Source organism: Varanus komodoensis, unplaced genomic scaffold (genome assembly GCF_004798865.1).
Source record: "Varanus komodoensis strain SLA01 unplaced genomic scaffold, ASM479886v1 scaffold34_1, whole genome shotgun sequence".
Lineage (NCBI taxonomy): Eukaryota > Metazoa > Chordata > Lepidosauria > Squamata > Varanidae > Varanus > Varanus komodoensis.
In genome coordinates, this window is record NW_025335854.1 from 5,639,819 (window position 1) to 5,665,908 (window position 26,090).

The window sequence follows — 26,090 nt, forward strand, 5'->3', positions numbered from 1 at the left end:
GAGAGCTGCTATGTTAGACTCTTATATGCAGAGCACATCGCGAGAAAGGCGGGGCTAGATGAATCAGTTGGAATTAAGATTGTTGGGAGAAATATCAACAACCTCAGATGTGGAGACGATACCACTCTCATGGCAGAAAGTGAAGAGGAACGAAAGAGCCTCTGGATGCGGGTGAAGGAGGAGAGTGCAAAAGTTGGCTTGAAACTCAACATTAAGAAAACTCAGATCATGCCATCCGGTCCTCTCACTTCCTGGCAAATAGATGGGGAAGAAATGGAGGTAGTGACAGATTTTATTTTCCTGGGCTCCAAGATCACTGCAGACAGGGACTGCAGCCAAGAAATTAAAAGACGCTTGCTCCATGGGAGGAAAGCTATGTCAAATCTAGACAGCATACTAAAAAGCAGAGACATCACCCTGCCAACAAAAGTGCGTATAGTCAAGGTTATGGTTTTCCGAGTTGGAATGCATGGCTGTGAAAGCTGGACCATAAGGAAGGCTGAGCGCCGAAGAATTGAGGCCTTTGAATTGTGGTGCTGGAGGAGACTCCTGCGAGTCCCTTGGACCACAAGGCGATCAAACTGGTCAGTCCTAGAGGAGATAAACCCTGACTGCTCTTTAGGAGGCCAGATCCTGAAGATGAAACTCAAATACTTTGGCCACCTTATGAGAAGGAAGGACTCCCTGGAGAAGAGCCTAATGCTGGGAACAATTGATGGCAAAAGAAGAAGGGGACGGCAGAGGATGAGGTGGCTGGATGGGGACACTGAAGCAGTTGGTGTGAGCTTAAGTGGACTCTGGGGGATGGTGGAGGACAGGAAGGCCTGGAGGAATGTTGTCCATGGGGTCGCGATGGGTCGGACACGACTTTGTGACAAACAACAACAACATGTTAGACTCCTGCAGCAAAAACAGGAAAGGATTCCTGCATTTCCTTTGCAGTATCCATAAAACCTGTGCCAGAATAAATACATGTGTTACTCTTTAAGATGCCGCAAGGCTCTGTTGTTTTTCCTGGCATGCAAGCCCACCAAGAGACTGCATATCCTTGCATGATGAACCGTCTCTTTGATAAAAAAAACCCATGGCCTAAAGCACTAATAAAAAGTGGTCCTCTTCACAGACCACAGCATTGCCCTAAAAGGCACAGAGAAAGCATGGGAAAAGGCATTTGAGTGTCTCATCTGAACATGTATCCCATCTGAAATCCTTCAGGGAAATAGAAAGCTCCCTGAAGGAATTCAAATGCACTTTATGGATGACCAAGTTTTTGCTTTGGCTTTAAAGTCCCATGGGGCACTTATCCACTGGGCTGACGGAGCCATCGTCCCCGGCACTGGCCCTTTCCTAGGTGCACCATGCTTCGAGCCCAGCATCCAATCAAGCAAAGAGGGCGAGCTAATGACCTGTTAGTTGCCAGGCAACCTTGTACTCCGCATCCATCTCTAAGGTCTTTCCTGGAGGAAAGGTCCAGGCCTGGAGAAGGGAGTTTAGCTTATGAAAGATGAAGAACGGTTCCCAGACATCACCCAGCACAGGGAGCCCGCAAAGCAGTCATCTGCTCAAGTTCCCCCAAATCCCACTTGCTCAGAAAGAGAGAGGACTCGAGCCAGTTCTTTGATGCACCAAAGGGTTCTGCAGTGGCCCGGAGGACGGTCCAAGGGGAGGCCACGGCACTGTCGCCAGAACTGGGGAAGGGGTGAGAGAGAGAAAGACAGCTAATGGAACCCATTTCCAAATGGAAAGCTGGATGATTTTAAGCCTGTTCGCCTCACCTTTTCTTCTTTGGGTGCCAACAGCTGCAGGGAGGAGGAGAGAAACTGCAAGGCAGCTCAGAGTGACGAACCAGTGCAGAGGCATTCCGGGGAATTCAGGTTTATGGTCCCCCAAAGGTGCTCGGGTCCCGTTATCTTGCAAACAAGGGTCTTGAGATCAAGCGAGGAGGCTCTGAGTGGACCTGCAGCTGTTGACGATTCCACCGTGCCGCCTATCCTTGTTCTCAGGTGCTTTTTATCGACTTCTCAGCCTGAATCACTGTAGACAGGAAGAAAAGAGCTTGCCTTTTGTGTGACTCACCTTATAAATTAAAGAGAGAGAGCCCAGCCCATCCACAGTGCAGGGAGACACTTAAAAGTTTTTTCTTCGCTTTTGCAGGGGCGGTTCCAGCAGGGAACAGCCGCAAACGCCCCTGGCAGCCAACCAAGCAGGAATGGGAAGGGTGGCAGAAGAAAGGAAAGGAAGCCTTTAACACTGACCTTCCACATCAGTACCTGCTTTGGCAGGGAACATCTTTAGATCAGAGCAAATGTGTTAAGGTTGGCCTCCAGTGACTCCACTTTGGAGTTGCTTCCCTGGGTACTGCGACTTTTGTGAAACTTATGCCAAGTTCTGGAAATACTGGGCATATCTTCATAGCCTTCCCTCAATTAGAATGTCCATGAAGAATTAATCAGCATTGATGTTGTCGCAGGTCTAGGAAACCTACTTCACCAGGTGCTATTTAAATAGACTGATGGAGGGAAACTCTCCACATGTCTGCCCCGATTTTGCCTCTATAATGAAAAAGAGGAAGGGATGGGCTGAGGGGAAGAGGGCCAGGATTTCATCCAAAATAAAAAGATCTGATGTGTCCGTGTATGAATAGATTCAGGATAACCATTATATGTTCTTGGAATATGAAGAGTCGGCTTTGAAAATTGTCAGTTCAAACCCCAGAGAGGTTCGCCTGCCGCCAACGCTTCTTTCGGCATCAGGCAAAACCCTTTTTATTTCAATTGTTAATCTGTTTTAGTGGTGGGTTTATATTTTAACATTGGATGCTGAGCAATTGTTATTGTTAATTGTTTTGGACTCATTTGCTATAAACCATCCTGAGACTTTTAAGTATGGGGTAGTATAGAAACGCTTTAAATAAATAAACCTGGACTGGAATTCAAATCCAGTCTGGCAATTTCTTTTCTATACCTCTGGCTAGACAGCCTGTGGATAACTTTATCCCAGAATAAGTAGTTTCTGACACATTATATTTGTATCTCACATTTACTCTGGAAAGCTATACCATTCAATTTTTGCAACCACTTTTTGAGGCGGGTTTGGCCAAGAGAGTATAAATTTAATATTTGAAGAGGATTAAATTTCACGTCTCACCTAGTCCAAACATCTCCCCTTGCAACATCTCAGCCACGTGCAAACAAGCTAGGTCACCTTTTGCTGCAAATTCAAGTAGGCATAGCAATAAAGTTTGCGTAGTTCTTAGCTGCATTAATCCAGCGGTTTTAATTTTCTATTTCCAGGGAACAATTTGTACATGAACCCCAGTCCTCCGTCAGCTCCACTGGCTCCCGATTGAAGTCCGGGACCAATTCAAGGTGTTGGTTATGACCTATAAAGCCCTCAACGGCTTGGGCCCTGGGTATCTAAAGGAACGCTTGCGCCCATATATGCCCTCCCGTCCCTTGAGATCAGCAACAGATGCCCTTCTCCGAGAACCCTCCGTGAATGATATTAGGAGATTGAGTACCTGGAGGAGGGCCTTCCCTGCGGTGGCGCCCCACCTATGGAATGCACTCCCCAAAGAGGTCCGCCTGGCGCCCTCGTTATTCGTTTTTCAGCACCAGGCTAAGACCTTTTTATTTAAAACTTATTTTAATTGTTAATTTATTGGTATTTATAGGATTTTAAATCTTTTAAGCCGAGATGCACCGGGTTTTAATATTTTTGTTGTATAATTGTTATATTTGTATATTTTGTTTTTGTTGTGAGCCGCCCCGAGGCTTTGTTGCGATGGGGGCGGCATAAAAATGTTTTAAATAAATACATAAATCAATAATATATTCCCACAATGGAATTGCTGTGCAGCTGGTGTGAAAACACTGTGCTTTGGAGAGAATTCTGGGCCTTTTCCTGCAGTCCACCCCAATCCACATGGAGCGAGAGCACCTTACCAGTGTCCTGCAAAGCACGGAGTACATTTCTGAACCGTAACCTGTTGCAGTGGATCACAAGGGAAGATCAGTAGCAGCAACGTATCCACCATGGCCAATCAGCTGATTGAGGGCCTCCTGAGAAACCTCCACGTTCTGCGGGACAAGTGTGAAAACAGCTAAATTAACCCAGTCAATAGATGCCGTGCGAAAGCTTTTGCTGTAATCATAAGGGCAACGGACTTGCAACATTTAAACCACGATGCATATTAATTTGGCCTTTAATATAACGATTTGTCTCAGGCCTAAGCCTGAACCATGATGTATGGAAATCCTGTGCAGGCCAGTTTTGGGAGCTTAGTTAAGAACATTAGAAAAGACCTGCTGGATCAAACCAAGGGGAATTGATTCCAACATCTGGTTTCTAAGAACAGCTGGGCAGATGCCACTGGGAAGGTGGCTGTGCACGCTCGTTTCATATAATTCATTCTACTTCTTCCCTATCAACATTTTTTCTGCCTAAATGGAGAACCATTAAATGTTTCAGTCTTTTCATGCTCAGAACATATCCTAATCCCTCCAACTTTTTGGTTGCACTTTCATGTACCTGTTCTAATTTAAAATGGAGTGACAAGAATGGGACTCAGTGGTTCAGATGAGATTGTGTTTGAGATTTTAATAAAGACATGGCGAGATTCTGCAATCTTTTCCACAAAGGTCGCCGTGACAAGTTGCATGAACTTCAGCTCGAGATTGCTGAGCATTGGGGACAACCTGTGTGCAACACAAATTCTTTTCACATGGATTCCTTCTTACCTTACCTGTTTGATGACAAAGTACCTGGAAAATCCTGTGTAAAGGCATTAGAGTTGTATCTTCGAGTTCAGAACCTTCTCAAAGGTGACGTGAAGGTCTCCTTCAGTTTCTAGCTTAGTGCTGCTGATTCCAAGCTCTAATTTTAGGCAATTAACACTCAGATGTTTCCCCATAATCTCTTGAGTTGTCTGACAGTTTCCTTGGCCGTAAGCTGCTGGTGTCGGTTCAGACAGAGGAATGTTATGTGGTTACTCATTGCCAGGAAGTTCAGAAAAGACACTGTTGTGGCTCCTTCATATGAGATCACCATACTTTGGTTGGGGTTGTCAAATGCTTTGGCAAGACCAGGCAGTAGAAGGCTGTGGCAGAGAGACAGGGAGAAGCAAAGAGTTTCTGGGTCACTGAAAAATCAGCTGTGGAGTAACGGTCCCACGGTCTGCAGGGATGAAGCAGGAAATGGCAGCGTCTATGCAGAGGCAAAAGCACTGATGCAGAACTTCAGGTTGCGGAAAGTGGTCTGGGAGGGCTGCAGAGCCCTTGTCCTCTCTTGGCAGTGAACCTGGTAGCTGAAGAGCAGCAGCAAGTCCAGAAGTTCATAGAGTCTGACGTGGAAAGTGTCTGTTTTTTTGTGATCTTTTGGATTGGGAATGAACTGTTCAGTGACCCTGGCTAAGGAGCCTCAGTTCCTTTCTCTGACAAACCGACTTGCTTGCAAAGCCAGTGAGGAAATGGTGTGGGCACCAATAAAGCAAACCCACAAGCAGGTCGAATTAAAATAAATCAACATCCTAGCAGGATAGAATAGTTTTGAAGTCGGCTAGAAAGTCATCGGGGAAGGACCGACGACTCAAGTAAACATGGCTTGCTAAAGGCACTCTCCTTAAAAGCAGGCTTATCAGTGAAATGTTTGTTTGCATTCATAATAGTCATTGCTTCTATGGAATCATGGGATGAAAGTTGTCTTTGTACTACTGCCAAGTACAAAGATACAATCTTGTGCATAAAGTGAAAACAACCCTGCTAGAGTTCAGAGTTCTCCTCGTTTACTTTCAGGTGCGTCGTTTCTACAGGCTCTTGAAGATGCCATGGAATGGCATAATTAGTTGGCTTGTCGCTTGAAGCTTGTCTGTTGCAAACACCCCCTTTTTAATGAGCCTGGATCAATGCATTAAGAATGTGCTGTTATGTTCGGAATTGTTTGCAAGCTTCTGAGCACGTACCCAAGTTTTCCGCTGCCCTAATACCCAGATCCCAGCACCTAAACTTACCTGAAGGAGTATCCTTGTCAGCTTCCCTTGGTGTCATCACTCTCTTGCTGCAGCAAAGGAGAGGAAGAATCTGCCAAATCCATCTTTATTTTGGTGATTAACAACAGTGGGTGCATAAGCTAGATTACCACAATGTACTCCACTAGGGCTATCCTTGAAGACTGTTCAGAAGCTGCAAAATGTGGCAGCCAGGTGAATAACCGGGACCAGAAGAAATGAACATGAGCACCCATCCTGTCATGCTCAGGTTTATTGAATGACTTGATGGGAGCACCCATTTCAGTTATGTTTAATAGACCTACCTGGCATTAAATACCGCGTTTGCTTTTCAATTGTTCGTGAACTCTTAAACTGTTCTTCAGTTCTGGGTTACCTACTTTGCTTTTTAAACATGTGAACCTCAATGGTTCACTAGCACATTTTGCATTCATAAACCATCTGAATTTGTTTGACTGTTTACTAGGAGTTACTCTGTTTTTAGGAACTGCCTGTCTCCACAAGATGGATCCAAGGTGGTTCACAATTTCACATAAAAATAGTAGCCAGGTTTGCTTAAGATCATCAGAAGTGCCTCGTAAGGGGGGAGCTACAGCCACAGAAATCCCAGTGCTGAGAGCTTCTGCAGAAATTGGCCAGGGGTCCGGAAGATGCTCCATTTTCTGTTGTGATTGTTGATCAGTAAACACAGAGCTCAAATCCATACAGGCACAAACCTCTCAGTCTCTATAAATCTAACCTACCTCACATGCTTGTTAGAAAGAAAACATTAAATATTCCCCATTTATACCTTTAGCTTCTTGGAGCAAGACTGGGATACAAAACTTATACAGCCAGAAGCATTTGTTTGTTTTCAGGCTGCCTGGAGAAGGGAATGCCTAAAAGTATAAATAGTAACCTAAAAGTAGTTTCTGTATAGGCTGAAGTGTCTGATCCTGCCTAATCTTAGAAACTAAGCAATGTCAGGCATGGGTGAAATCTGGATGGATGACTAAACTGTTGTGAATTTAAATGTTAATCTTAAAAAGTTAAATGTTGTGAACCACCCAAAGAGCTTCTGCTACAGCAGTATACAAATGAAATGCAATTGATGGTGATGATGTAAAAATAATAAAAATAAATGCAACATCCTGCTTTACATATAAAAGAAAAATAAAATACTGCACCATGTTTCTGTGTATCACATCTCTCTTTCAAGGAGCTCAGAGAAGCATGCATGGAATCTAATTTCATCTTTATAGCAATCATTCTGTATCTAAGGCTTGCCCAAGAGAACTCTGCAAGTTTCCTCGAGCCCGTTCAGTGGGTTTGCATCTGATTAGCTGCCCTGAATCTTATTACAGTTCCATTGGCTTCCTTCTTCCTGGAGGGAGCAACCTGGGACCCAGCTATGCCATCACCGTGCAGAGGCTGGAAGGATCATGCCATCCATGGACTTCTGGCCAAAAGAGCCAGAATATATTTAATCTGTCTGATTTGAGGTGCTGTAAGGTGTTTTGGGTTCCAGCAATCGCTAAATGATAGGGACATAAATATAATAATAGCCCTGATCCCTGGGTTTCTCATATTCAGGCTCAATCTTCTCACTTTTGCCATCAAGGACCTCCCATTAAGTGCCTCTTCCCACCTGTCCCAGGCCACACATGCCTCTGCCAAGAACTCCCAGGTGCATAGGACCACCGTGTGGCTGGTCTCATGAGTAAGAACTCCATTCTGCAAACAGTGACTCTTAACTTTGCAGATTTGTAAATGCGAGCTGGCCTGGGAAGCAAAGGAAGACCCTTCCGAACACGTCATTCGTACCTAAGAAGACCCCTGTTGGATCAGGACCATAGGCCTAGCTTGTCTAGTCTCCTGTTTCCCACCAACACATGCCTAAGGGAAACTGTGAAACAAACTGCCATTGCTGGCATTACCCTCCATAAATGTGTGGATTCCCACCAACATCAGCAGTCTGGATGTTCTGCAGAGGGTGTGTGGCTACAGAGGATGTGGAACAATCAAAGGGATACCTCAGGGTTCCCTCCTTCAGCTGTTTTTCCAGTTGACCCCAATCAGCCTCGGTCCGCAATGGCCAATGCTCAGGGATTATGGGGGTTCTAGTCCATATGTAGTCCTGGAAGGAACCAGGTCACCCACCACCATCCTGCGTGAGGACGACTTTCCATACAGAATGAGCTCATAAATTGTTTCAGTGATGAATCATCTGCCAAAAGAATGCAGGGCTTGGCCACATCCCAGTAGGATAATGCATATATCAACCAGCTCCTTGAGAAAGAAAAATGATCTCAGAAATTCCCAGTGGCACAGAAATGAAAATAGATTTGGATATTGTTTGAGGAAAATGTACGCTGGTATAATCTTTTGTGTTTTAAGTAGCACGGCGTGGGCAGAATTATAGTACGAACAGCACAAAAGTGCACAAATGTGGAGTGGAGAAAAGAAAGTGAAAAAGGAAAGAACAAACCTAACTGAAATGTTATAATAAATTGAACTGTTAGCTAATTCCAAAAAATAACAAAATAAAATAAAGTAAGGTGAGCTATGCTGACAGGAACAATTATTAAACTGAAGCTCAGTCCAGAATGGCCAGGGGAACAGAAGGTCACTGCTTCCTCTCTCCTGATGAACATTTGATCTCTTCTGAAGGGAGCTGGTCTTGGTTAAGTAGCAGACACTCTTCCCTGCAAAGACACCCTGCCATGTAGATGTGGATAACGTGGCTTCAGTGATCTTTTCTCCAGTAACTTCAGACTCAGATTTCTGCAGTGCTGTAGTACGTGGGCTCCCTTTGGCAACAGCCGCTGCCCTGAGAGTCTGCATTGGAATGATTAAAATTCCAATTAAAATTCCAGCCAGATTAAAAGTGCCAGTCCCAAATCCTTACAGATCTCCCTTGGGCAGCTCCAACGGCATCCTAAGGTGGTCCCCACAGGGACCTGCATTCTATTGTTTTTACATTTTTCAGGTCTTGGGGGGTTTTTTCCGTCAGTTTTTAAAATGCATGCAAATGGATCCGTTTGAAATGCATACTGGTTCTGAAAAATCACCCATTGTCTTCAGCGAGAGCCAACCGAACCTCCAGGCATGTCTCCCTCCGAAGGTGACGTCCATGTGCCTCTCTTCATATATGGAAAGCACTGTGAGGCTTTTGTTGTAGGACGTGCATGTTTACCCTCCCAATGCTGCAATGCGCTCCTTGCAGCTTGGGAATGCTCCTCGACCCTGAGCTGTCTTTAGAAGCCCAGGTGATGGCGGTGGCGAGGAGCGCCTTCCTTCAGCTTCGGCTCATCCATCAGCTGCGTCCCTTCCTGGAGAACGACTGCCTGGCGACAGTGACACACGCGCTGGTAACTTCCCGATTAGATTTCTGCAACGCGCTCTACGTGGGGCTACCCTTGAAGACGGTCCGGATACTTCAACTGGTGCAGAATAGAGCTGCCAGGCTGCTGACGGGGACTGGGCGTCGTTCTCATATAACCCCAGTTCTCCGTCAGCTCCACTGGCTCCGATTGAAGTCTGGGCCCAATTCAAGGTGTTGGTTATGACCTATAAAGCCCTCAACGGCTTGGGTCCTGGTTACCTGAAGGAGCGCTTACGTCCATATATGCCCTCCCGCCCCTTGAGATCAGCAGCAGATGCCCTTCTCCGGGAACCCTCTGTGAATGATATTAGGAGGGAGAGTACTCGGAGGAGGGCCTTCTCTGCGGTGGCGCCCAATCTATGGAATGTGCTCCCCAGAGAGGTCCGCCTGGTGCCGTCGTTATTTGTTTTTCGGCGCCAGGCGAAGACCTTTTTATTTAAAACTTATTTTAATTGTTAATTTAATATGTAGGTTTTTTAACAAAAAAATTTTTAAGCCAAGATGCACCAGGTTTTGATATTTTTATTGTATAATTTTTATATGTGTTTGTTTGTTTTTGTTGTGAGCCGCCCCGAGGCTTTGTTGCAATGGGGGAGGCATAGAAATGTTTTAAATAAATAAATAAATGTCCGTCTTAGCTGTCAAAGGGGTCCAGAGAATCAATTTCTCCTCCCCTTTGCTCATTTTCACCAAGCAGGCTAATCATTTAAAAGAGCACGTGCATCCACCAATATTAAAAACAGTTCAGTTTCAAAAATTATCTGTATAATAATTAATTTCCTCCCTCAAAACAACAACTACTAGAGACTAACAAACATGTTTAGAAGCACTCACTGTATTGCAGCCCCAACAATGAGCAGCATCAGGTACTCTGAGATTGAGGAAGGATTGCAGTGTCCAGTAGACAAGCGATCAATATTTTCGCTGAATAAGATGAAGCCCAGGATCTGCGGATGTGACAACTGGATGCCCAAGTGGCAATCACGAAGGGGAAGCGGGGTTGTGGCGGCACCCAGAGCGGTTTCTTAAATCCTCTGGGAAATGTCACCTCTGATAAAGGAGGGGACCCATGGCCAGGAAGGCTAATAGCTACTGATGGCCTCCTCCCTTAGGAATCTGCCCAATCCCCTTTCAAAGCCGCCCAGACTGGCATCCATCGCCACTCCCCATGGCTGTGGATTCCATAGTTCGCAGTGTGAAGAAGGTCTTCCTTTTATCCATCCTAAACCTCCCAGAATCAGCTTCATGGGGTGACCCCAGATAAGAGCAAAAGGAACGGGAAGGAGAGGGAGGGAAAGAGGCGTGGAACCTGCCCATCTGCCAGGCTCGTCATGGATACTTTGCACAACCAGCCAACAACCAACCTGCCATGAAGGATCGCCATCATGGCCTGCCAAAGTATGCGAACCTGTCCAGGATGCAATGGTTCGTTTCCTGTGCTTGTACCACTTAAGCAAAATAATATACAGTCTATGCATTCTATTCCCGCAGAGGGAAGTTGTGACTAATCCTGGCCTAGTGTGCCCCCCTCCTCCCTCCCTCCCTCCTCCCTCCCCTTTGCCACCCTGCAGCATGGGATGATAACATGCGTTTACTTTATGGGGTAGGTGCAGCGACGGGTGAGAGTGAGATCAGCTTTGCGATGATCAATGCTTTGTACACTCCGCAGGCGTCTTGCAGGTTTCCAGTGGAAAGACTGTCATGAGAAGCTCAGTGCAAACACCCTTGTGGCTAAAACGACTTTGCACTTGAAGTTATCTGTAAGTTGAGGATGACTTCTCCATTTAGATCAACACGCCTCAAGGGCATCTTTCCCAAAGTTCACACTGAAGTCCATCTCCAAGCCCTCCAGGGCGGAGCCAAGGCAGCCGAGAGCCGCACCCTGATTCTCAGTTCCCGTGAGCAAGCCAGGTGAGACATACCTGGCGAGACTGTGGCGGAGGTGTCAGCTAGACAAGGAAGTACAGTCACATTTGGTCTGGCCCAGTCTGCATCCCTTACCTACCAAGAGCCTCTCTCCTCCCCTCTCAAAATTGGAGTATCCCTTTCTTTCACCCTCTGTGCTCTTCTCCTCCTTTATCATTACCATAATAATAATATTATAATATATAATAATATTTATATAATAATTGTTATATATATATATATAAATATATAATAATAATAATTATAATGAGTAAGCTCTTCAGCCCCTCTAGGGGTGAGCCAGGGAATCTCAGTAGAATTCCTGAAGAGTATTCCTATTTAACCCTGATAACAAGGAACACCGGAATGCTCCTGGCAGCCCTTTCCAGCTTGTAACTGGGAAGAGCTTTGAACCAGAAGTGTGCTAAGCTGAGGCAGCGACCGCTTGTTCCACAAGTCCTGGCAGGAGTTTTGTGATGGGGGCAGACATGAAAAGCATCCTGGGGTGGTCCCCCACCATAAATCTTGGCAAAAGGAACCTGGTAGTCCTTCCTAAAATTAATTATCTATTATATGAAGCAGGTTTCAGTACAGCTGCATTTTTAGTTGAGCGATTAGTTGAGCAAACTCAAGGGCAGGGGTGGGGGAAGGTCGTAAGCGATGCTGCTTGCCACTTTACTCATATGCACCTCATGTTCACACTCGGTTGCCCATGAAGCCCAATGCTTGTGTCAAGGGCCCATTTAGGCTTATCCCAGGTTTGCCTCCTTTGCGAGCATCTTGTCCGTGCGCAGACCTCCTGCCGTTTCGCAACTGGGACCTCGTTTTCAGGGTTGCATTCAGCTCATGGGTGCAGTTTTACAGCTTCAGAAAACAGTTACGGGTAGTGTCAACACATGAGGTCTTGGCAGAAATTTATCGGTCTCCTCTCGCTGGGGCTGTCTAATCACAGTGGCAAAGAGCCATAGATCGACTGACAAGAAGCTCTTCTCTTAGGCAGTTCCACGGAATTGCTGTCAGTGCTCTTGAAATATAGGCTGCCAGAGCTCCTTTGAGCAGCGCTATTCCCATGATCACTTGGAGGCAAGTATTTATAGCATTCGTTATTTCTTGTTCTGGTATTTTAGTTCTGCCTGCAGACTGATAGCATCTGCCTTAATGGCTCTATGGGAAATTACAGATCTGTTAACCCAAAGTCATGGTAGAAAGCATGATAAAAGCTAGAATTATTACACTCCTACAACAAGATTTGTTGAATATGATGCAAAGAGAGAGGCAGAGTCCTACTTCACAAAACTTTAGAACCAGTGTGGAGTGGTGGAGAACGGGTTGGACTGGGGACCTGGGAGATGGGGGTTCTAGCCCCTGTCCGCCATGAAGCAAAATTGGTGACTTTGGGCCTGTTAGACTCTCTGCCAGAACTACCTCGTAGGGTGGTTGTTGTTATGATAAAATAGAACTATGGAAGCTGCTTCGGGTTCCTCACAGGAGAAAAGTAGGATATAAATGCAATGATAGAATGCTTAGCAGATCTGCAGCTGAAGCAACAGGTATGACGCACTGGTATGCTCAGAGGCTATGTTGCCGTGTCCCTCAACCAAAGCTGTTGAGGCAAATTCAGTGAGCAGTGTTAGGGGTTGGTGCAGTCAAAGACTGCAGTGCTTCTCATTATTCTCACCATCTACCCACTCTGGAACCTGTACATTGGCTGGTGCAAACAGAACTGGGTTTTATTTTCAAAAACCAGTCAGCCATTGCTTTTTTTACCCCTGAATGCTGGATGTCATCAAACACCTGCAATACCTGCCAGGTCTATTTGATCCTCAATCACCTTTTTTGAAACAAAGTCCAAACTGGCTCAGGATTTGGCTTCTTTTTATAAGTCATTGTGCGTTGTGTACCACAAGTGCTGGGGAATGTAAAACTAGCCCAATCTTTTGTAGTGTTTAGGTTTGGTCCTAATAAAAGTATTGCTTAACTGTGGATTTTTAGCGCTGTCCCTAGATTCTGGATTGATTGAAGGAAGCAAAGCGTGGGACTAATTGGACAATTTGCACCATACACAGAAGATAAGGGTGATCCCAAGGATCTGAACTGGTCCCGAGACCATTTATGAATGCATTTAATGCCTGAATAAGGAGAGAGGTCTTCAAGTTCAGATGATACCAAATTATTTTGAATGATACAACCTGAAGGAGATTGCAAGAAGCTCCAACTGAGCTTTCCAAAAAAGGTGAATGAAGCCATAGATGAATGCAGTGATGAGCACTGGGCATACAAAAATTAACTTTATCTATACTTGGGTGGGGTCCTAAATAGCTAGTATTGCATAATGGTTAGTGTTGACCTGGGACTCAGGCAAACCAGGTTCTAGTCTCGGCCCAACCATGACTCTCAGCTTAAGTTACTTTGCAGGGTTGTTGTGAAGATAAAACAGAGAACAGGAAGATCATGTAATAAATATGATGATGATGATGATGATGATGATGATGATGATGATGATGAGGCAATTCAGGGAAAAGTTCAGGGGAGTCAGAATGGATAGGTCACTGAAATCTCTGGATCCAGATCTCCAGTATTCAACCTGATCATTTTGGCCACTATAAGAAGAGATATCTTTCACATAGGTAAAAGTTGTGAATGTTGTTAAAATTCTTGGGTCAGCTTGCTTTCCCAGAAAAGATGCCACTCGGCAATCAAAGAATCAGCACAGGTATCTAACAGCTTGATAGCAGCAATCCCTCCAATAAACACTCAAGGAACCAGGAAATGAGGGGTTACAAATATTCAGACTTTTATTATAAATAAGAAATACTGTTTTATACATAAAACTGCCAAGTGTTGCCTTTTCGTTGATTTTGTTCACTGCTCCCAGACAGCAAGACCACAAGATTTAAGGCAAAAACTGGAGTGGAGGCACAGGCAGAGGTGCTCACGGTTCAGGAAAACGAGGGAAATTCTTCAACAGTTGTTTCCTGTGGCTTCCTGGTTGCATCTTTCTGTGAGCAGCTGTTGCATCGTTTTGTTATGCAAAGAAATAACTTGGACCTATACAAATGCGATAATGGCTGTTAACACAGTATTTAATTAAGAGGATTCTTATAAAGGTCTTTATTCATTCATTTAAAAATAAAAAATCTGTTACTTAAAACCAGGGGGTTTTTTTTAAGGGGAAAATATTAGAAAGGCGGGGAAGAGGCCAGAAGTACACAACTTGGGGTATTGTTCTCTTTTGTTCAGTAGAGAGAAAAAGGTCAGAATGCAGCCCATCTAACTTGTCTTCAGCAGACAAAAACAGTGATGTCAAGAGTCAGGAAAAGGGCCATTTGCCTCGTCTGTATGCAGGCACTCCGGTTTTATGTAAACTGTGAAGAAGCCACTTGGGCAGGAGGGAAATGAAAATCTGGCCACATCTTCTCTCTGGTCCTGGGCTACTGTGGGCTCATACCATATAAAAACTACATCCCCAGTATTCCTTCTTCTTCATACAGTGGTATGGATAGGAAAGCCACAGTTCCGAGTCCATAGACCTGCTACTGGACATAAAATAATGGTCTAGTTCTCACTGAGGTAGCAAGGACCTTCGTGGTAACACTTCAGCTGGCTGCTGATGGAGGCGTTGGTGGGACTGAATCTCCCGTCTTCGCCTCCACACAGAAACTTGGCTCATTGGAGAGAGAGGGAGGGCTTGGAGTAGCCGTTTCCCTTGCAGACTAGCTTTCTACGTGGAGAGTATTTTTGTCCAGGGAGAAACAGGATGGGCCTAGGTACAGGTTCACAACCTCAGTGAAATCTAGGCTGGCGCTACCGTTCCTGATGAGGCGAGCGAGGAGTCCATAGCCATGGATAAAACTCTGAGCTCAAAGGCAACGTCTGCAAACCAGGAACAAAGGGCCAGGCGAGATGATGCTTAGTGCTCAGGATGAACCCGGGACTGAGCTCCAGGTCTTGGGACACTCTCCCACCCTCCAGGTGGGAGTCCACTGGGGGAAACGCCACATTTATTCCAAATGCATCATCTCCCGGCTCTCCAATTTTCTTCTGCTCGTGGTGAAGGAAGCAGGAGGGAAGCACACGCCTCCGAGACCTTCTCTCCATTTGACCTGAGGCGGAATTTCAGGGGGGGGAATGTTGCCTGGAAAGACCCAAAGAAAGTTAGTTTTTCATAAGCTCTGCGACTCCTTTGGGCATCAGTGTTGGCTTTAGAAAAGGAGGCAGGCAACTTGACCCTCGGTTGAAAATGCAGGGCAAGAAGCTTGAAGTTAATACCACAGGATATTATTAGCTACCAGCATGGGACTGCAAAGGGGCAGGTCTGGGCAGAGAAAATACCGGGCTGCCCATACCAACAAGAAATAACAAACTGAAGGAGGACCGGATGCGTGTGGTGTGGTGCTTAAGAGAAAGCTAAGAGGAGAACAGTGTCACTCTGGAAACGAGGCCAAGCGTATTTACAGGGGGCTTGGGTGGGAGAAACAGACTTTTCCTTACACTATAATCATTTTAAAAAAGACAAAAAACACATTCGCACAAAAATATAAATTTGAAATAATTAATAGCACCAGTGTGTGTCAGTTAATAAATTTCTTCCCCTCTACGCAAATGTACGAAGTTGCATAGTGTTTAAGGGTAGGCTGTACAAAGGGTTTCAAAAGGCGGGGAGAGGGTGGAAACAGCAGACTAATTTTAAGGAGGAAACTGGAGGTGGGGAGTTTCCTTTTGCTCGAGAGTAAGTGGGAAAAGGGCTGGAAATGAAGGCTGTGCTGAGAACTATCTTCTCCCTACAAGGCAGCTTAAGCAAAGCAGGAGGGGGAGATTTTGGATAGGGCAGAAATTAATACTGAGCAGACAGCCACTCAGTTTGTAAAATACTGCAAACTCCTGGAATTATTTGTCCCTATAATTTAGCCAATTTTCATGTACTTATTTTTTTTGCCAGAAAATTGGGTAAGTATTACTTGAGAAGTGCCCTCTTCCAGAAAAGAGGGAAACCACAAGAAGATCCAACTTAGAGCAGACTTGCACCGGCCTCACAAGCTGTTGAAAAACAACTCTTCCGAATAAAATTTTGCAGTCTTCAAATTTCACAGGCAAGCCTGGCAAACAAAGCTCTGTCTGGTTGATGGATTTCATTCTTCCGAAAAAGAAGCTTCTACGTGTTGATTTGCTTGAAAGAACAAATTTGTCCATATTAATCCAGCTGCCTTTGGAAAATCTCTCTTTGAGATGGATTCTTCCAGCAACAAGAATTAAAATGTTCTCACAGGCTCAAGACCATGCCTGTGCTATGGACCAGGCTATAGCACCATGGAGACATTAGCACACCATTCTTTCCTCATGATTCCCCAAAACTGTGTCTGAGAAGCCGTCTCTCAGGAACAGGAAATACACGTACATATTGCACTGTAGAAAGGTTTTTAAAAACAGGAAGCTGGCTCCCAAAGTGGGGGTTTGACTAGCCACTCCTCTATGGATGGGGTTGGCTTTTTGCCCTGGTTTTTCTGAAGCCATCAGTGTTTCTAAAAAAGCGCGGCCATCCTAGCTGTTACTAGTTAATACTTCAGTAGCCAAACCTTTTCCTTCATAGAAAAAAAGAGCACAGAATTGGGGTTCGGGAGACACATACAGGAGTGGAGAAGGGGTTCAGGGAAAAGCCTGTGATTTCCACACCTGTCCTCCCACCCCAAACATCAGTTCCCATGGCCATTCCTGCCGTTCCGTACAACAGTCCATAATATTTCACATCATCGCGTAAATGAAAGAGAAGTGTTTTCTGAGAGGGGAAAGAAGGTGGAGTGTTTGAACAACAGCGTGCACAGATTCTATGTATTTAAGTCGTTTCCATGTCCCAGAGGCCGATATTTATTTTGCCTTCCACTGAAAAATGTGTATTCCTACCCCCCACTCCAAACAGGGAAAGAAAGAGCAACTGAGAGCTGTGTGGGAGGTGAGCTGAGGGGGTCCCGAAGGATGGAATCTAGGAATTAAGGCACTCCACAGCCAAAAGAACCGCTCCACCAGTCACTGAGGGAAGGCCCCCTGCTCGAAACACACCCTTAGGGCTTTTCAATGGACGGGGTGTTGAAACAGCCGCTCGGCAAGGTCTTCTTGATGTCTTCTAGATTGCTAATGTCTTTCAAGATGGTGCTAATGTCCCTGTTGTACTCATTAATGGCACTGGCTTGCTTTTTGGCCGCCTTCTCTAGATCAGCCACTTTCCGGTCCAGATCGTTGTCTCTCATCTGCTTTTTGGCCGTATTCAAGGTGTCCTCAATCTCATTCAGTTTGCTCAAGTCCACGGGCTCCACACGACCTGTAGTGAGAGCAACCCGGCACTGTCAGCATCAGTAACCACTACAGAAGTAATTTCTACTTTGTCATGCAGATGCAGGACAGAAAGACACCTGCTTCTCACAGCAAAATTATTGCGCTCACCAGCCCTGCTTATATTTGTAAGAAAATGATAGTTCTTCCTTGCTAATTTGTCTCTAAACTAAAGTGGAAATAATCCCACTTTACTTCAGAGTGTTTGCATTCCATAACAATCAGTTGCATTCCAATTGTGAATTTAAATGCAAAATGGCAGTTGCGTCAAAGCCCATTTCATGACTTCTGAATTTTCCCACATGTCCCAAAAAATGCATTCAACCCAATTCCTAAACTATATACCCGGCTTTCAAATACTGTACACAATCTTTTTACATTGAACGTGCTTGCATTTTACTGCTGAAAGTTTATTAGAAACTTTAATTTCTAAAGTTTATTAGAAAGTTTAATAGAAACTGTGTTTCTAGAGAGATTTCCAGGAATACCTTTCTGATGCATATTGCTATTAAGCGACACCAGTATTTTACGGAATGCTTCACTGGCCGAATGCAACTTTTTTCAGTTCTTTCTACTGAACGTATGAACATGGTTCCGTATTTCTGTGGAATTTTGAACCACAGAGGATACACTGCCATAGAATTGCCTCACTGATCTATCAACACTTCATCTATGTCAGCTTAGGGAATTGTATACCACTGCAGATAGTATTTTAACATGGCGAGTAAGTTCTAGTTTCATTTAATCAATGCTAGTTATTTGTCGAACAGCAGTGGTCTGAAAGAACCAGCAGAGAATTCATTTTAAAAGACAATGTCCATGCAGCCTTTCCCAACCTGATAAGCTCCCAATGGACTACAACTCTCCCATGGTTCATGCTGGCCGTGGCGGATGGGAGTTGATGCGAACAACTTCAAGGGTGTCGAATTAGGGAAGGCGGATAGGCAATACTGAATATACTTGAACATTCAGGACAAGAGGACAGAACTGTTCAGAAATTCACCAGATGAAGGAAAACGTAGGAAGAAGACACATACCTAGCTTATCAAGCAGGTCATTTATCATACTGAGCAAACTGTTAACAGAGTTCTTTGCTTTTCTGGCATTATCTTCTGCTTCCTGAGCTGCTTGTGAAGCCTGTGCAATAAAAAAGCACAATGCGAAGAGACTGTTTAATGGACTGCATGCATGTCACTCCACCTCTGAGGCCGTAGGTTGTTAAAGTAATCGAGTAATGAGCTGTGTGGCTTTAGCATCAGACACAACTCCATTCTACAATGACATTTCCACCGGAAGACAACGGTGAGAGGAAAGGAGAGAGGAAAAAAGGAAGACATTTATTTTTGCTTGTGAATAACAAGCACTCTATCAGTTTTGCAAACATTGATAAAAGGAACATGGTGACTGACAAACTACTCACCCTTTTACATTCTCATGACGATACAAACAGTATGCACTGGATGAGGCTTTCATAAATCTCCAAAATCTTTTTTAGGCAGCCCAAGTTACTCACCATCCCTGCCATCATCATATCTTGATCGGCACTTTCTTGCTTCCTCTTCAGATCTTTCTCCGCTTCTTCCAGCTGACGCAACATGTCGTCCATGTCTTCATCCAGTTTCGCAACAGTAGAAAAGGTCTTGTCAGCCTCGGCCTTTGTCTCAGCGGCATTCTAGGATGGGCAGCAACCAAAGTGTTCGGAAGTGTTAGTGTTTCCCTGCGGTGGCGCCCCACCTATGGAACGCACTCCCCAGAGAGGTCCGCCTGGCGCCGTCGTTATTTGTTTTTCGGTGCCAGGCCAAGACCTTTTGATTGAAAACTTATTTTAATTGTTAAATTATTGAATTAATTAGGATTTTAAAATTTTTAGCCAAGAATGCATCGGGGGTTTTTTAATGTTTTTTTAATTGTTATATTATTATTCTTTATGTATGTTTTTATGTATTCTTTGTGAGCCGCCCTGAGGCTTTGTTGTGGTGGGGGTGGCATAGAAATGTTTTAAATAAATACATACATACATACATACATACATACGTATATACCTGGGCAAAATACAAGCAGCTGATGTAGACATCCAAGCATAGGGGCAGTATGTTCTCTAGGCACACCCAACACCAACACAGGGGGCTGTTTACTTAAGTCACTGAAGACTTGTGTGTATTTGCACTGAACTGGTTCCTTCAAGCCCCTTTCCTCAACTTCACCAGAAATCTCACTTTGAAAACACAGGAACGGACGAGGCTGTTCGCCCCTGGCTTTCTCCAGGCCTGGTGCCTTCCACACAATTTGGACAACAACTTCCAAATTCTTGAGCATTAGCCAGGCTGGCTGGGAATGATGGGACTGGATGTGACGCTGCTCACTAGGTTGATTTCCAGAGACCACACCTGGTAGCAGAGTCCTTCAGTACAGCTTTTGTCGCCACACTATCCTGCCAGTTCCTTGGGCTACACAGGCCGGCTCTATCCATGCTCACGCAGACAGAGGCAAGGAGGATGCACTTTCAAGAGAAGGCTGGCTCAACAAAGAATGCCATTCTCGGGATGGACGGATGGATGGATGGATGGAAGGACGGACAGACGGATGGATGGATGGATGGCAGGTAGGTAGGTAGGGTAAAACCTTGTACATCAGTTCAGACCATTTCAGCTCGCCCAGGATTATCACCTATGACAACTGGCAGAAACTCTCCAAGGCAAGCCTAGCTCTGCTACCCAAGACCTTTTCCCTGGAGATGCCACCTAGAGCAAGATACATTCAAAACATTCCATCTACCAATAGCAACCTTACTCTCTGATCCTTCTGTAATCAAAATGGCACCATTCAAGACATGATGTCTTGGGAGACTTAGAGAAACCCCAAGGTTTGCAGAAGGACAAAAATTTCAGAAAAAGAAGCCCAGGAGAAGACAAGCATGCCCAGCAGCCACAGTAAAGGAGGAGACTTGGTGGGAGGGACACACACTGGAGAATCCCCACTGGCATCCTGAATAGAATTACTCCGTGCGGCAACGTTTTGCTGAGGGTCCCGCTTGAGCATCTCAGGCAGCTGCAGGCATTACTTCACTGAGCCAAAGGGCAAAGCAGCAGGCAGCAACGAACAGGCGACCTAAACACCTTTGGGCTGAGTGTGGCGCCTCCACCTGGGGCTGGGCCAGCTCCCAGGCCAGCCTGTGACACCGTCTCCACCCAACTCCACCTTGCAGCAGGGGGAGCTGGGCAGCAGCCGCACGTACAAAATCCCACTGGGCTGCAGTGGAGGCCTTTCCAGCTGAACCCAGGGCTTTCAGACCCCGCTCTTGATCGGGATGCTTCCCATGACTCACCTTCTTCACAGAATTGGCGATGGTCTCGGCGTCAGAAGCCCTCTTCTTGGCTTCCTTGGCATCGAGAGCGGCACTGCCCAGTGCCAGTTCTGCCTGGCGGGTCTTGTTGTTGGCTTCCAGGATGGTCTGGGTAATAGCAGGGATTTTCCTTAGCGCATCCTCAGCCGCGGTTTTGTTATCATTCACACGCTTATCGAAGTCTGGAAAGACACAAAAGAGCAGCTCCACGGGATCAAACAACAAGCCAGCTACCCCAGCCTCCTGTTTCCAGCAGTGGTCAGTTAATATATTTTTAACCTTTTAATATTATTAACCAACCTAAAGTGCATGAGACTACTCCAGGCTACTCCCGGTCAGCACTTTATGGAACAGGAATGTGTGTGTCTGTATATGCTCAAACAACACAGAGAGAGTGAAAATGCACTAAGAAACTTAAAAAGGGACAGTTATGCAAGTTCTCTGTGAAGGAAAACTATCAATTTTTCAGGCACGTGCAAGAAATTTCCATTTCAAAGCACAGAACTGAGAAAAAACCTATTACTCTATTTATCTAAGTCCCCACCGTCTACCTGGACTGGTCACAGCTTTCTGGCTGAGCCTTTCCGGGGATGCTTTCTTTCACACTGGGGCTTCCAGGGACTGAACTAGAAACCTTCTGGATGCAAAGCATGTATTCTAGCGATGAGCTCCGACCCTCTCCAGAGACCCAAATGGTGCACCGCCACAGAGTCACGGCACACGCAGACCCCAGAAGACACACTTTTCGGGACATGCTTCCCCGCAGCAACACAATGACTCCCACCGACCTCCCGGGGGCTGTGCCGCTTACCTTTCAGATTGTTGAGAATGTCGTTGGCCTCCTTGAGCGTGTTCTTCCCCTTTTCGGCAGCCTCTTCGGCCAGTGCCTTGGCAGCGTCTGCCCGAGCCAAGAGCTGATCGGCCGTCTAGGCGAAGACACAGCAGGCCATCACCGCCACGGCCATGTGCCAGCGCTCAGTCATGCAGCAGCAAGTTTTATTTAATTTTAATTCCTATTTTTTGCATGCGAACGCATTTGTTTTGGACACACCTTTTGTCTGTGCTGTGTCATCCAAAGAATTGCAAGGTGGATATCAGAAAGTCTTCAACAAAACAAATCTAATTTAATGGCATTTCCTTATGATTTCCATCTTAATTCTAGCCTTGGAAGGTACTTCTGAAAAATGCTCGGGCTAGGATTCTGGTCAGCCTGAAGTGGAAGGGAGTTCCATGATTCAGGGTGGCCACTGGGGGGGTTTCCTTCCGTGCCACTGCTCACTTAAATGCACAGAGAGAGCATTTTTGCTGGAACTTAGGCAGCCGTGCCAGAAGCGAAGGGGGGGGGGGTGCTCTCCAAACCAAGGGCCTGTTTGCACATCAAGGTGACAGTCAAGAGTGAATTAACCCAGGGCAGCCTGCACATGAGCTGCTTCTGTCTTCCGCGAACAAGCTTCATGCAGCCTGATCAGAAGCTGTGAGTACTATGTTCAAAGCTAGATGTGTTTAGGGGCTGAGCAACCCAGTGGCTACCAACAAGAAACCTTCATTTTCTGTTGTGATGTGCAAGCAAAGAGTATATTCAACACACACATACACACACACATATCATCCTCATCTCAGCAAAGCCGCTTACAAAGAGAGGCCAGGAAATAATTGCAACATTTATAAAAACAAAATCTAAACATAGTTTAAAGTTCCCCATGACCAGGACCACAAACACCACCAGGAGGTATATTTAAAGGATTAGCAGGGCTTCTTAGGAAGGGGCAAACCCCTAATTTCCTCCGAAACCTGATTCTAAGAGCTGATTTTGTTCTACGTGCAAATACTTATCAGACTTTACACCACTTCCATTTCTTCTGGCTTACTCAGCGACAAGCCGGAGAAAGAAGCAACAGCGGTACTAACCTGCTGTTCAGTCTTGCCTTTCTCCAAAAGGTTTTGCACTTCCAGTTCTTTCCCTTTCATGTCTTCTCTCAGATCCTCATAATCCTTCAGCTTCCGGTTGATCAGCTGATCCAGATCCCTGGCTTCCTTCTTGATTTTATTTGCCTCGTTCTGTGAATGGAGAAATACAAGCTATTGCGAGCACAGCAACTGTGACTTGTTCGTGCCTCTGTGTAGTTTGAGGTGGGCGCAGTCCTAAGCACCTGCTGACAACTGAATCACATCCACTCCTGCTTTATTAAATTTATATCCCACCTTCTTTCCTTTCGAGGAACTCTAGGAGGCTTACTTCCTCCTCCTCCTCCTCCTCCTCCTCTGTCTTATCCTCACAACAACAACCCTGCGAGGCTCACAGTACGCATTAAAGTAAGGCATCAGCAGGAGCACTCAGAAGTAGTAGCAACCAGGAAACGAACTCTTCTTATGCTTCCCCACAATCTCTAGGATGGCAGGAAAAGATGGGCCTTCAGACATGACAGCAACCTTCTCGGTGAGGAGCATGGAACAATGCCATCAATTCCAGTAGCTTTTCAATGTAAAATATCTGATAGTTCTTAAATAATCCAAGTGCTGCTTCTAAGCTTCTGCTTTCAGGCAGGGTGGGGGCCGGAAGGTATCCTGTCAAAACGTTTATTATTGCAAACAAGAAATGTATCTGATTTTACATGTAATTACTGCAATGAGGACTGCATTTGCTTAACACTGGAAAAGTGAAGAACTACCCACTGACGAACTGATCCTAAAAAAGATCTTGGACTGTGCGGAAATGGATAGACTGACTTTATCATTGAAGGAGAAAGAAGATACTGACGTCTATCAAACTTGGGACTCTTTTTATTACTGGCTAGAGAAACGGGACTTTGCATAGATTTAAATATGTTTTTAAGTTATCATAAATGGGAAAAGAAAGGTGTGGGGGCTGACCCAGCAGGCCCGATGTTTTTGATGATTGATGTTGTTTTTAGTTCTTCTTTGCTTTTAGGATTATAATCTCAAATAAAACTTACTATAAAAAATGTTCATTATTGCAAAAAGCATTCGACTATTAAGTCACGAGCTGAAGAACCTGAACCATCAGCTCTGCCCGTATCGCCTTCGTGCTTATGGCGGCCATCCTGCCTGCGCACCCCATGCGAGACGTCCAACACCACCTACCTCCAGAGCCTCAGAATCTATTGTTGGTAGGCTTGTGAGGTTGGCATAGATTTGCAGGGCCTTGTTGCCAGCCTCCTCCGCTTCCATATGGACCTTGTTCGCCTGCCTTTCCAGATCTCGGGAAATGTTCTTAGCTTGGTTATACCTAGGAGACAAGAGCCGTGGACTCAGGTTCCTTCAGGGCACTTTGAGGAAATGTCTTGCAGCCAAGCTCCATCAAGCGCCAAGCAACCCGCTGGGATCGTGGCAAAGCCGACTTGCATTTACGAAAGACCGGCTTTAATCCCTGGCCATTTCCTTTAAAAATGAATATTACACAGCACAGTTAAGCAATGTCTGTGCCTGAGATGGAGGAGAACTAAGGCCAGGTGGAGAAGGCTACTCCACACCGGAAGCAGTGGTTAGACCATACAGGGAGACCCAGCCTGAGTTCTCTTAATGAACGGCTTTAATGAAATGAAGGAACAACCCAGCAGTGGACTGCTGTTGTGAGCAGAGGCTAGGAAATATACTTCTGGCCAGACAACCCCACAGGCGCCCAGTCGGTTCCCCAGCACTGCTTAAAAGACGCTGATTAAAATTCCTAATTGCTTTGGCTTCAATGCTCCTTCGGAAGCATATAAACTCCTCTTTCCTTGCTCTAAGTCAGCCTTGCCCAACCTGGTGCCCTCTAGATTGGCTGGAATAGAACTCCCAGCATCCCCAGGCAGTATGGCTCAGAGATAAGGGGAGTTGCAGTTGAACATGTCTGGAAGGCATCAGGTTGTGGGAAACTGCTCTCTAAGTCAAGTCTCTGAAGCCAAAAACATAGGAAATACAGCCAGTGGGTGCCCAGGCATGGCCTTCTTTGTGCTAGCTCCATAAATGCAAGACAGGACCCTCCAGGATTTCACTTGGAGGCCTTCAGCGCCAAGAAAAAGCTGTTGGATACCGTCCTGAGTGTCTCCTGAATGAAAAAGAAGCTAAGAAATGCAGAGAGAGACAACTCCCATTTTAACTATTTTGCTCATTATGCCCGCTTGGGAAACCAAATCTAAGAGGCACTTAAGTGCATTTGGAAAAATAAGGCAGGACTTCGGGGTATCCGCATTTCTCTCTCCATTTCGCACTCACTTTTTATTAAGGTCGCCGATGTCATGCATTGTTTGGTTCTCCCCCGCCAGCGTGTCCAAGAGCAGCTTATAGGCTTGTGCCGACGTATCGTTAGCTTCTTTAGCGATACGCACGATGTCGTCGGCTTCTTGTTTGTGGCTGGAGCAGGTATCAGGGAAGGAAAACAAAGGGTTAGATACCGTTCCCACTTCCTGGTTTCCTCTCCTAGTAGCATAATCGGAGCTAACGAGAAGCACCATTTTCACAAGAGGAAAACCACGCTGTGGTTCCGCAGTTTCAAACAGTGCTGTCTGAAGTGCCCCGGGCCCGCAGCCAACACAGCCGTGAGTCAAGCCCTGTTTCTGACAAGCAGGCTGCAAAGTAAGGATGGAGCAGCCCTGCACAACCCTCCATGCCTTGGGCTGATTTATGGCCCAGGTTCCAGAAGATCCTGGGTTTCCTGACTGGCATCTCCAGGTGGGGCAGGGAAGCACCTGGCTCGATACGAACCCATGGTCTGACTCTATAAGAGGCACTCCCGTGTTCTGGCTGCCAGAGCGGAGCAAGTGGCAACACGTCCCTGGAGGGGCAGGCAGCCCACGCCAGCCTCTGTGCTCCCACCAGGTTCCTCCTCGGATCCCTCTCCAGGAAGGCCGCAGCACCGTTCATGCCACCAATGCGCCGCCCATGGCCCAAGCCCGGCAGGCCGCTGCCCTCCCACCCACTCGAAAGAGTTAAAGTGGCAAGTCCACTCCACATCTTCCGGAGAGGCATGCCTTTCCCATGAGTCAGGAAGGAAGTGACTAATGCTGCTGAAGAGGGACGGAGTGGGGGAGCACGGGAGAGCAAAGGCGGGGGCTGCTGACACGTGCCAGGGCTATCGGACCAGGACAGAGGAAGAGGACGGGCCGCTGATGAAGTACTTGCTTTGACCGGAGCGCTGGGGCTGCGACCAT

At 45.9% G+C, this 26,090-nt stretch overlaps 2 protein-coding genes across 2 annotated transcripts in view; both read right to left on the reverse strand.

Annotated features, from left to right (window-relative positions):
• Window positions 1-1,860, reverse strand: part of LAMC2 (laminin subunit gamma 2) — a 38,832-nt gene extending 36,972 nt beyond the window's left edge. The window contains exon 1 of the mRNA XM_044439205.1: window positions 1,776-1,860. Coding sequence (XP_044295140.1) covers window positions 1,776-1,860 — 85 coding nt within the window. The remainder of the gene's footprint in view (window positions 1-1,775) is intronic.
• Window positions 1,861-14,043: 12,183 nt separating this feature from the next.
• Window positions 14,044-26,090, reverse strand: part of LAMC1 (laminin subunit gamma 1) — a 128,589-nt gene continuing 116,542 nt past the window's right edge. The window contains exons 21-28 of the mRNA XM_044439319.1: window positions 25,156-25,293; window positions 24,043-24,187; window positions 22,849-22,998; window positions 21,752-21,866; window positions 20,923-21,122; window positions 19,111-19,269; window positions 18,635-18,734; window positions 14,044-17,586 (exon numbers count right to left, since the gene is read on the reverse strand). Coding sequence (XP_044295254.1) covers window positions 17,330-17,586; window positions 18,635-18,734; window positions 19,111-19,269; window positions 20,923-21,122; window positions 21,752-21,866; window positions 22,849-22,998; window positions 24,043-24,187; window positions 25,156-25,293 — 1,264 coding nt within the window. The 3' untranslated portion in view covers window positions 14,044-17,329. The remainder of the gene's footprint in view (window positions 17,587-18,634; window positions 18,735-19,110; window positions 19,270-20,922; window positions 21,123-21,751; window positions 21,867-22,848; window positions 22,999-24,042; window positions 24,188-25,155; window positions 25,294-26,090) is intronic.